Source organism: Octopus bimaculoides, chromosome 24 (assembly GCF_046866305.1).
Source record: "Octopus bimaculoides isolate indiv1 chromosome 24, ASM4686630v1, whole genome shotgun sequence".
NCBI lineage: Eukaryota > Metazoa > Mollusca > Cephalopoda > Octopoda > Octopodidae > Octopus > Octopus bimaculoides.
In genome coordinates this window covers 1,758,056-1,770,555 of record NC_142951.1, presented here as the reverse complement: position 1 = coordinate 1,770,555, position 12,500 = coordinate 1,758,056, and the positions used below count along the sequence as shown (strand labels likewise).

The 12,500-nt window shown below is 40.4% G+C and overlaps 2 protein-coding genes across 2 annotated transcripts in view; one reads left to right on the top strand and one right to left on the bottom strand.

Annotated features, from left to right (window-relative positions):
• The window catches only part of LOC106875560 (TIM double twin CX3C motif protein), a 24,866-nt gene extending 19,698 nt beyond the window's left edge, over nucleotides 1–5,168 (top strand). Inside the window, exon 3 of the mRNA XM_052976581.2 lies at nucleotides 3,421–5,168. Within this exon, the coding sequence (XP_052832541.1) occupies nucleotides 3,421–3,612 (192 nt within the window). The 3' untranslated portion in view covers nucleotides 3,613–5,168. The remainder of the gene's footprint in view (nucleotides 1–3,420) is intronic.
• LOC106875561 (cytoplasmic dynein 2 intermediate chain 2) overlaps nucleotides 1–12,500 on the bottom strand; it is an 85,948-nt gene that overhangs the window by 42,134 nt on the left and 31,314 nt on the right. The gene's annotated exons all lie outside the window — the stretch shown is intronic.

The window sequence follows — 12,500 nt, the reverse complement described above, 5'->3', positions numbered from 1 at the left end:
CCCCCCCCGGTCTATAATGAAAGGAAGATAAAGAGAATGAAAAATAAAGGATGCTTGCAGAGGGAGAATGAGACAAAACAGATTAGATTAGACTTTACTACTAGATCCAAAAGATTTTGTCAGAGTTGAATGTGTGTGTGTGTGTGTGTGTGTGCCCTTGTACTGATGAAAGGGTTCTAGGAGAGGAGCAAATAGGGTAATGACAGATGATAAAACATAGAAGAACCAGACATAACCCCCCCCCCGCACCGCCAGCCCCACCCCACCCACCCTGTCCATGACGACAAATACAACCAAGCCATAAAACCCCCAGAACCTGTGAATGTATTTACAAGCACTGAGTGGCATAAAATGACAACTACACACACACACACACACACACACATATATATATCCACAGAGTTACATATACTCACACACACACATATATGCACATATATATCATCGTCATCATCATTTAATGGCCATCATGATGATGATGATGATACACACACACACACACACACATACATACACATGTCTATATCACTTGACCCATTCCAGAAGAAACAAGCAGCCTATCTGTTTGTTTATATGTATATGTATACATACTCACACACACACACACACATGTATAAATATAAACATTGTTGTGCTTATAATTTTCTGTGTGTGGGGGTCTATCTATAGCCATACCTATACATATATATCTGTTATGTATGTATATAGGCGTGTGTCTGTCTGTGAAGGCACGTGGTTTAGTGGTTAGGGTGTTGCGCTCGCAATTATGAGGTCGCAGTTTCAATTCCCAGATCAGGGGTGGGGGCATTGCACTGTGTTCTTGAGCGAAACACCTCATTTCCACCTTGCTCTGCGATTATTTCGTCGTCATGGTCTCTTTTGCCGAACTGCGAAGTTATAGGGACATGAACGCACCAACACCGGTTGTCAGGTGGTGATGGGGAACAAATACAGACACACACACACACACGCACACATATATATATATATATATATATATATATATGGTCAGCCCGAGGTGCCACACAATGGGATTAAACCCAGAACCAAGGGGTTAGGAAGCCAGCTGCCTTACCACACAGCCACAAATCCTCCCTGCTTGGGTTGTTCAGCAAGAACTTGCCGAACCCTCATCATCATGACTATTTAGGTCTCTCTCTCTCTCCCCACCCTGACCCCACTTCTGTTCCCTCTTCGCATCTTCTGCCCAGTCTCCCTTGTATATTTTTGTCTGCAGTGGTGGCTGTTGCTGCTGCAGCAGTAGATGATGGTGATGGTGGTAGTGGTGACGATGACAATGGGATGGGGCGGTGACAACCGTGGTGGTGGTGGTGGTGGTGGACAACTGGCGTATGTGGTAGTGGTGACGATGACAATGGGGTGGTGGTGGTGGTGGTGGACAACTGGTCCATTTCATATTTCTCCCTTCTACTTCCTAAATACTTGACATTAGTTGTTATCGTGTTTTTTTTTATTTAATTTTATTTTTTCATTTTCATGTATGATACATTACTGTAAGCATTCACTCCCCCCCCCCCGACCTTCCCTCCTGCCAACCAACCACACACACACACACACACACACACACAACCTACTGCATAGGAAATGGTTGCTATTTTTACATGCATCTATGTTCCATCTGGTTTCCCCCCCCCCATCGCTTCCCCCTTTCCCTCTCCTTATACGTCCTTTACTCGAAAATGGCCAAATGTCTATATGGAATCACTAGAGAGGAGTGCAGCACAACAAATTTACCATTCTTGATGCTACAACACCAAACACACAGCAGGCACTGATTCAAAGCATAACGGTAACTCTAAAGCAGAATGAACAGCGAAACTCTAGTTGCATGAAGACGGGATTACCATCTTCTTAACTTCACTGGTGCCATATTAATTGGCGTTTTGATATATGTGGCAGGTTTTTCTGCTTCACTCTTGTACTAGCCTCATGACTAATTGTGTCTCTACTCAGAACACACAGAGCTCCTTACTGTATCTGATGACATGAAAAAAACACACAGCACATGAGGCTCAGCCCAATTACAGCAGCAGCAGAGAACAGGAAGAAAAAATGTTTAGTGTTTTAAAGCAAATGGAAGACCCAACTGTGCATGTAGGGGCTGCATTGAGTTTTTTTTTTTTTTTTGCGACATTTTTTTTTTACATGCTGGTGCCACATAAAAGGTAACCGTGTTGGTGCCATGTGTAAAGCACTGGTGTTAGTGCCACTTAAAATGCGTCTTGTATATACATAAACAGATACATAGATAGATAAACTGATGGAGAGAGAGAGAGAGAGAGAGAGAAAACAGACAGAAATGGATAGATGGACAGAGAGAGAGAAAGTGAGAGGGACAAAAAAAACAGGCAGATAGAGAGAGGGATAATTGGATAGATACATACATACATACATACATCAATAGGTAGATAGATAAATGGAGCTGTAGATAGACAGAGAGAGAGAGAGAGACAAAAAAGAACAGATGGATGGATGTGTATGTCTCTTAGTCTTGACACTGCATGAAAGTTGTAAATGAGTGTCATTGTCATACAAGCGGGGTCATTGATTTCCAACATTCTACAAGAACGTGTTCTGCTCATGGTGGAAATATTACCTTGCTTGGAAGCAGATGAAGGTTGGTGACTGGATGGGCATCCGTCTGTAGAATATATATGCCTCAGCAAATCCCATCCAAGCCTTGCAAACATGGAAAAGAGGACGTTAAAACAACAACTACAATGATGTTGATCACACACACAAATACACACCTACATGCTGTTACATGCAATGCTTATTTATCTGGGTATGTAGGTTAGATTTGTGTGTGGGGATGGGTGTATGTATGTGCGTGTGTGTGTGGGTGTATATATATAGCGAGAGATATGGATGATTAATTCAAGGCTTATATTCATTTACATGCTCTTACATGTATCATGCTACAAACACGTTGATAAAAAAAAAAAAATTTTTTTAATCATTCATGAATCCATTTTCCTGTTTGGTCAGTGCCTGCTTAATCCTTTTGATATCAATCACCTCCGTCTCGGACAACCCATGGATCAATGATACAAATCCCAAGTTTCGAAGTGATCTCAATGAAACCCTGTTATTGAAATTTTATGTTGATTTAGGTTCCAAACACCAGTTTTAAAATGACAAAAGATATTTTACTGAATTCATTACTTTAAAAATTAATTGTAACAAAAATAATGTATTTTGACAGATATGGTAACAAAAGGGTTAAAGTGATCTAAATTAAAACCTGACATTAAAATTTTATGTTAATTTGTGTTCGAAGCTTCATGACAAATTTATTTTACTCAATTCTTCATTATTTTCAAAATTAATTAAAACAAAGTATATTTTGACAAATATGGTAACAAAAGGGCTAAAGTAATCTCACTGTCTATTTTGCAGGATCGTCTACAGCGCTGTGCCCTCGACTGCAAAGACCAAGTTCGTGACAAGATGAACCCTACCTCCACGGATATGACCCAGTATCGCGGAGAGCTCGAGACTTGCGTGCGGAAGTGCTCAGAGACTCATATTAATTTGATACCAACTCTTATGAAACGCATACGGGAGACAATAGCAGTGCAGTCAAAGTAGCACATGGATCTTCAAGTCACAGCAGAGTTTGGGTGGATGAACGGGTGGATTGGGTGAGTGGATGGATGGATGGACGGATGGATGATAGCAATCATTGTTTATGTTTCCTTGTTGGTTTTGGTGCTCATCCCTCCCGTGGACATATGCAGGTATCACCTGATCAAGAGAAACATTGCAGAGGTTTTCTTGTTGGTTGGGTGGATGGGGCAGCGGATATGAGGCATATTGGTGGAGAAATGCAATTGGAATTACAAGAATCCTAACTGGAATTGCAAGAGTTCTAACTAAGAGATAATAAAAATTCTTATAAAGTGAAAGTGAACCGTTTTGTGTTTGTTGTCATTTCTAGTCTTTGACAGCAATAAGTGGAAGCAGCAAGGACTTATTCCCGTAGAAGGAATTCTCACAATCGGTAAGAATTCTTACTGCTGGTATGTGACTAGTTTTTACTTCACAAACCTCCACTAAGTAAAATGTGTTTTGATGATAATAATTTAATTCTTCTAAAGTGGCAAACTTGCAGAACCATTAGCACACAGAGACAAAATGCTCAGTGGCTTTTTCATCAGTCTTTACGTTCTGAGTTCAAATTCTGCCAAGGTCAATTTTGCCTTTCATCCTTTTGGGGTCGATAGATTAAGTACCAGTTGCGTACTGGGGTCGATGTGATCAACTAGTCCCCTCCCCACAAATTTGAGGCCTTGGGCCTCCGGTAAAAAGGATTATTATTATCATTATTATTATTATTATTATCGAGGTGGCGAGCTGGTAGAATCATAAGCTTGGCGAAATGCTTAGTGGTATTTCGTCTGTCGCTACGTCCTGAGTTCAAATTCCACCAAGGGCGGCTTTGCCTTTCATCCTTTCGATAAAATAAGTCCCAGTTGACTACTGGGGTCGATGTAATCAACTGACCCTTCTCCAAACTTGCCAGCCTTGTGCCAAAATTTGAAACCAAAATTTCAATTTTGTTTTCCAGAATCCATTCTTGCTTTCCAACAATGCTCTGCAAAAGGTTTTACAAAATGTGGGAATACATACAAGAAATTATTAAGAAAAAAATGAACCAGAAGTGGAGCAAAAAAACATTATCACAGGTGTGGCTTTGTGGTAAGAAGCTTGCTTCCCAACCACATGGTTCCAGGTTCAGTCCCACTGTGAGGCACCTTTAGCAAATGTCTTCTACTAAAGCCTCGAGCTAACCAAAGCCTTGTGAGTGGATTTGGTAGACGGAAACTGAAAGAAGCCCGTCGTATATATATGTGTGTGTGCATGTGTATATATCTATATATATGTGTGTGTCTGTGTTTGTCCCACCACCACCATGTGACAATTGGTGTTGGTGTGTTCCCATCCCCATGACTTAGCAAGTTTGGCAGAAGAGATCAATAGAATAAGTACCGGGCTTTAAAAAAAATTCCCGGGGTTGATTCATTGGACTGAAATTTTTCAAGGCGGTGCTCCAGCATGGCCACAGTCCATTGGCTGAAAAAAGTAAACGATAAATATAATTTCTTAAATTATATAAAAAGAAATTAAATTATTTTAAAGTCTAATTCAAGTGTTTTGTTTTGTTTTGTTTCTGCACAGAATGCTTTTTTTTTTTTTTCTGTATCTCTTTACTTCACTTACCTGGGCTTTGCCTAAACAGGTATCACTTTACCTGGCTGTCTAGATCAGGTATCATTTTACCTGGCTTGTAATGTGGGTTATGAAGTCCACTAAAGAAAAACAAATATTTAATGTGTGGGATGGGAATCAATACATATTTTTTCAAATATTCTAATCCCTTATTTGAAAAAGAAGTTAGGGGTTGGTGACAGGAAGAGCATCGAACCATAGAAATCTTGCTTCAAATAACATTCTTGTCCAACCCATATTAGTATAGAAAAACATAAAATAATACACACACACACAGGACTCAACTTGCACATGGGATAAATATTCTAATATATTTTCCTCTACAAGGTGGCGAGCTAACAGAATCGTTAGCACACCTGACGAAATGCTTAGCAGTATTTCATCTGTCTTTACGTTCTGAGTTCAAATTCCGCCAAGGTCGACTTTGCATTCCATCCTTTCGGAGTCAATAAATTAAGTACCAGTTGTGTACTGGTCGATCTAATCAACTGCCCCCCCCCCTCCCCAGAAATTTTGGGCCTTGTGCCTAGAGTAGAAAAGAATATATTTTCCTCCACAGCACCGAACCTGTTTCTGCCCTCATTATTGATCACTCTCTCCCTCCTCCCCTTGCCCTTACCTCCTAGCTGGGTAACCATGCATCCCTTTCACAGCAGCACACCTGAAAATTTGAAATCAGGCAGAATTTAAGCTCTGTCCTCAGGTAAAAGAAAGTCTTTCTCTTGCATCGTACTCATCATCATCGTTCAAAGTATATTTATGTGTTTGTCCCCACCACGACCACCACCGTTTGAGAACCAGTATAGGTGTGTTTACATTCCTGTGACTTAGTGGTTTGGCAAAAGAGATTAATAGAATAAGTATTAGGCTTATAAAGAATAAGTCCTGGGGCCGATTTCTTTGACTAATAAAAACCCTTTAAGGCAATACTCCAGCATGGCCGCAGTCAAATGACTGAAACAAATGAAAGAGTATTATTATATTCTCCACAACATCCATGCCATTGGCATCTATAAAGAGGAGAGTAAGTTGCCCCTTAGACATGTATAAAAGGAGAGTAAGTAGCACCTTAGACAAATGCTAGCAACCTCTTAGTTTCCCATGCCACAAACGCAGTGAAGCAGCAGATAACCAAGGTGGAAGAGTCTGAGACCAACAGCTTGAAGGTTTTGGCAGCCAAATGGGTACCAACTTGCATGGAAGCTGCTACAGCAATCGGCAAAGAGACCTGGAGAGAGCAAAGTCAACTGTCTGACTCACCATCTGAGATGGTTTCTTTTCAACAGTCAACAGTCAACAGTCAACAGTCAACAGTCAACACTGACAATGGACTGCTGCTGCTGCTATCGATGACAACACACATAATGCAAAAACACCAATTGAAATAATCAATAAAAAGGGAAATAAATTTTTTAAATCTATTCTTTCTGTGCAACCCAATACTAAATGACCGACAGCTGGTGGCCGGGGGTCCCCTGGTCTAGAACGCTTCGCCATAAATGGAGACCACAGGTAAGTGGTGTGTTATACTGAATTTATATGAGCATTTCTCTGGGTAAACGATGGAGAGAGACAAGAACTCAATCAAACTGATTTGCCCTACATACAACATGCGAAGAGAAAACGCTTTTGACACTCATTTTGTCCAGTGTCTTATATTACTATCACATAACGATGTCACCATAGCAATGGCTGAGGATAATTTGTGTTTATTGATCATTATCAGTTGTAGGAAGTTGAAAGGAAGGCTTCACACTTTTCAGTTTTTATGATTTTTTTATTTCATATTCATGAACAGACTTGCAGCAATGATGAAAACAAAGAAAAGACATCGACACCGACAAATCAATAAATCTGAAAATTAACAACCTTGACTTTGATGGCAAATTGAGGATACCGTCTTTAAGCACAGGTCCCGTATGGTGGCTGGTGATGACTGACACAGCATTTTTATCAATCATGTTGAACAATCAATAGCAAAATGCTATATTTTACCAGTGTTTAAGACATGTTTTTCTCTGTTGTTAAATGCATCAAAAAAATTAGCCTACATGAAATGCGACTGAGCTGCAACTGAATGATCAAATATGGTTGACTATGGAGACTGATTGAGCATCAGTTCACCAAATATAACCATTGTTACTAATAATAAAGCATTCAAAACAGAAACCTGCTTTACTGGAAGTCGACTTCGGTGTGGACCAGTTCCCTAGTTCCTGTCTGCAGTTTGTCTGTCATAAATCCTTGCACAGTGTCCTACTTATAGCTCCCCACCAGAACTGTTGACTGTCACGGGAACGGGGAAGGCGTTTTAATTACTCTGCCTGTGTGTGTCGTTACTTGGCTTTTTGGTGAAATGGCACTTTGCTGCGGACTAGCTAGGGAGCTGGTCTGCAGTGAAGTTCCTGTCTACAGTTCATCTGTCATAAATCCTTGGGCAGGGCCCTACAATGATAAGCAACATTTCTGCAGTGAACCAAGGGAGACTGCGTAACCTCACAGCTGAAAGACTAATAGAATAAGGATCATTTGTTTGACAAGACCTTTCGAGGCAGTGCTCTAGCATGGCCACAGTCCAATGGCTGAAAGAAATAAGGAATAAAAAGAGAAAAAGTAGAAGCTAGAAAGACAGACATATAAAGGTCAGAAGGGATCTCCGCATTGGTGGGAAGGGGTAGGGTGGGTTGTGGCAGAGGGAGAGGTGGTGTTGGCAATGGTGGAGGAGTCATTGGTGTTCAAAAGCTGGAAAGAGTGATGGGGATGCTGGCGTTGCTACCACTGATGATGATGTTGGTGGTGGTGGTGGTTAGAGCAACGGGGGGAGGGAGAGGATTGGTGAGTAGCGGTGATGATAAAAATACCAATGATGAAACTAAAAGAATGAAGTGGAGAGAAGGGGAGGAGGCAGCAGGAAACGGTGTAAGAGGACTAAAAGAGGAAGCAGGGAAATTCCAAACTTGAAGAATACACACACACACACACACACATGCACAGACATAACAAGCGCCACACACACAAAGTATATATATATATATATATACACACACACACACACACACCCATGCATACACATACACACATATATACACATACACGCACACACAAAAAGTATATATACACACAAGTATACACACATAAACACCCATAAACACACATGCACAGACATAACAAGTGCCACACACACAAAGTATATATACACACACACATATACATTTACTTTCATCACTGATTTATTTGTATGAATGTACAAGTGTGTGTGTGAGAGAGGAGTGTACAACTGGGAGATTTCCAAATTCCGCGCCCCCTGAAACCCCCTCCTCACTGTTCCTTTCACCCCCCCCCCCACTGCTAACAACACATTCTTACTCTTTCCTTGTGGTTTCTTTTTTTCTTTTTCCTCCTCTCCATCGTCACAACCACCACATAACCTCCACCACCACCACTAACACAGTCATCGCATGTATATATATATATATATATATATATATATATACACATACATACATATATATATATATATATATATACATGTATGTATGTATTTTATTGGTTTCAGTCATTTGACTGTGGCCATGCTGAAGCACAGTGTGGTAACTAGCCTGCTTACCAACCACATGGTTCTGGGTTCAGTCCCACTGCGTAGCACCTTGGGCAAGTGTCTTCTATTGTCAAGCCTTGGGTCAACCAAAACCTTGTGGGTGGATTTGATAGAAGGAAACTGAAAGAAGCCCATCGTATATATACATATGTATATATCTATGAGTGTGGTGTCTTTGTATCTGTGTTTGTCCCTCCAACCACCACCACCACCACTTCACAACCAGTGTTGGTGGGTTTATGTCCCCATAACTTAACAGTTCGGCAGAAGAAATCGATAGTATAAGTAATAGACTTAAAAAAAGTAAGTCTTGGAGTCAATTTGTTCAACTAAAACTTTTGAAGGTGCTGCCCCAGTATGGCCACGGTCTAAGAACTGGAACAAGTAAAAGACTTTACCGCCTTCCCCTCCACCACCATCACCACTGTCTTTCACATCACTTACTATCACCGTCATCCCTGACCGCCTCAGCTACCACCACCACCATCACGATCATCACCGTCACCTCCACCTCTATTACAACTACAGCTCATACTATCACTATCACCCCGTTACCATCACAACCGTCAATCTACTACCACCCTCACCATCTCTTTGTCTACTATTACACTCACCCCAACATGAGGAATAGTAGAAGTGTCATTGAATAGTGAGAGAGGAGTCAAAGTGTGACACACAGAAATTCGTTTTGGCATTTAATATTTTTATATATATACATAAAGAAAACGGAAAATGGAGAAATATTGATGAACAACAATTGACTTCAATCAATTATTATTTATTAATTCAAACCAAATAGAATACATGGGATGCAGTCTATTTGTATTGAATTATTAAATAATAATTGATGTACATCCATTGTTGTTCATCGATATTTCTCCATTTTCTATTTTCTTTAAATTTTAATTCTTCATAAGCTCATGTTTATCCTTTATGAGCATAATATACTTGCATATGTATGCCCATGGTTAAACATAGGCAATATACCGGTAGCATAATGGATACTTCTATCCCTTAGACGGTTATTTTAACCTCCAACTCAGCGAACCTATATATATATATATATAATATTTCTTTTATTTTTTTATTTTTCATTCCCTTCGAAATTTTATCCCTAACAGTGGTTTGGAATTTAACTGCCCTCTCTAGCGTGCATGATGGATACCTCTTATGTGCTTAAATGTTCACTGTATTTATATGAATAATATATAGTCTATGGACTAATTTTTCTACATGCTAGGCCACTGGTAGTCTCTAATATTTCAGATTATTAATTATTTAAATATATATATATATATATATATATATATATATATATATATATATATATTGCAAATTTGTGTTCTGTTCTAATTTTACGTTTTAATATATATATGTGTGTGTGTGTGTGTGTGTTTGTGTGTGTGTGTGTGTCCGCGCGTGTATATATACACACGCACACACACATACATATACATACACATATATCATCATCATCATCATCGTTTAATGTCTGCTTTCCATGCTAGCATGGATTGGACGATTTGACTGAGGTCTGGTGAACCAGATGGCTACACCAGGCTCCAATCTGATTTGGCAGAGTTTCTACAGTTAGATGCCCTTCCTAACGCCAACCACTCCGAGAGTGTAGTGGGTGCTTTTACGTGCCACCGGCACGAGGGCCAGTCAGGCGGAACTGGCAACGGCCACGCTCAAAATGGTGCATTTTACGTGCCACCTGCACAGGAATACATACATACATAGACAGACAGCTACAAACAGTCAGGCAGACAGATAGACAGACAGACAGACAGATAGATAGATAGATAGATAGATAGATGGATGGATGGATGGATGGATAGAGAATGGGCCAAAAGTCACGAACCAAAACTTTTGGCATTTTATAGTTGTTGTTGTTCACGTCTGTCCTTCATGTACGTGTGTATTCGACATTGATTCATTTCTTTATTTCCCCTGTCTTTACGTTCCGAGTTCAAATTCCCTCCAGGTCGACTTTGCCTTTCATCCTTTCCGGAAGTGATAAATTATGTACCAGTTGCGTACTGGGATCTATTTAATCGACTGCGGCCCCCTTCCCCCACAAAATTTCGGGCCTTGTCCCTCGAATAGAAAAGACTATTTTATTTCTTTTATTTGATTTTAGAAAAATATTATTGAATTTAGTTTGTGCGTGACTTTCGGCGGTGACGACGTTTGTAACCATGGTGATGATGACGGCAGCGGCGGCGGTGACTGGTTGTTGTTTTTCATTAGTTCACCTCGACCACTGGAAATCCCAACTAAATTCTACTTGACAACTGCGCAACATTTTGAACGCAATTTCCTTTACAGTAGACTAATCACACACACACACACACACACAGAAAACGCACGCATACACTACACATACGCACACACAAATACACACACACACACACACGCACATTCAAACACACAGAGAAAACGCACGTATACACTACACACACACACTCACATTCAAACAAACACGCACACACACATACACGAATACACACACACACACATACAAACACACATACACACAAACACGACACACATACATATAGACACAAATACGTACGCACACACACACAAACACGCACACGCATATACACTAATGCACACAGACATTCAAACACACAAACACAATTATAGAAACATACGGGTGTATATACCCCGGCGCACCTTGTCCCGAGCCTTCGTGCAATTGTCAGCGCTCGTCCGATATTGTAAGAATTGAGACGAACTCCCCTCAAACTCCACCTTACTGTCTAAAACAGTTTTAAGGGGCTGGTTTGGGGCCTCGGATGTTGGATCTGAAATCAAGGATGAAATCGTCGCGAATGGCTGCAAGAACAGGAGAAAAAAAAACAGAAAAGACATACCACCACCACCACCACCACCACCATTACAACCGTCATCACCACCATTATCATCAACATCACCATCAATATCACTACAATGACCTTTACTACCACCACAACAACAACAACCACCACCACCACCATTATCATCATTACCATCAACATCACCACCACCACCACCACCACCATCACTACCAACGTCACCACCACACCCACAACCACTATCACTAGCACCATCACCACCACCCACACCATTAGCACCGCCGCCACCACCACCACCACCACCACTACCGCCGCCACCTCCGCCTGTGCCACTGATTATTATCGTACCCGAAGAGAAACAAAATACTAACTCACCACTGATCGATGACATATTCCCATTTGCAAAGATTCGCACACATACAATACCTACATACACGCATACATATATATACACACACACACGTCCATTCATACACACACGCATGAATATATACAAACATACATGCACGCATCGCACACATGTGTGTATATGTGTGAATGTGTGTGTGTGTGAGTGAGTGTATGTGCGTGTGTTTGAATATATAAAAATAAGAGGAGTGACCTGCAAAAGTGGACTCCTATATGCTAGAAATAGATACCGAATCATCTATCCACGAAAAAAAATATATGTTCTCAGTAAACATTTAGCGACACAACAGACTGTAAAAGGGCAAGACAAATGAAAAAATACTAAATAAAAAAACGGTTTTTTTTATTATGCTAGACCACTGGTTTTAATTGACTAATATCAATTTCTACCCTCATTA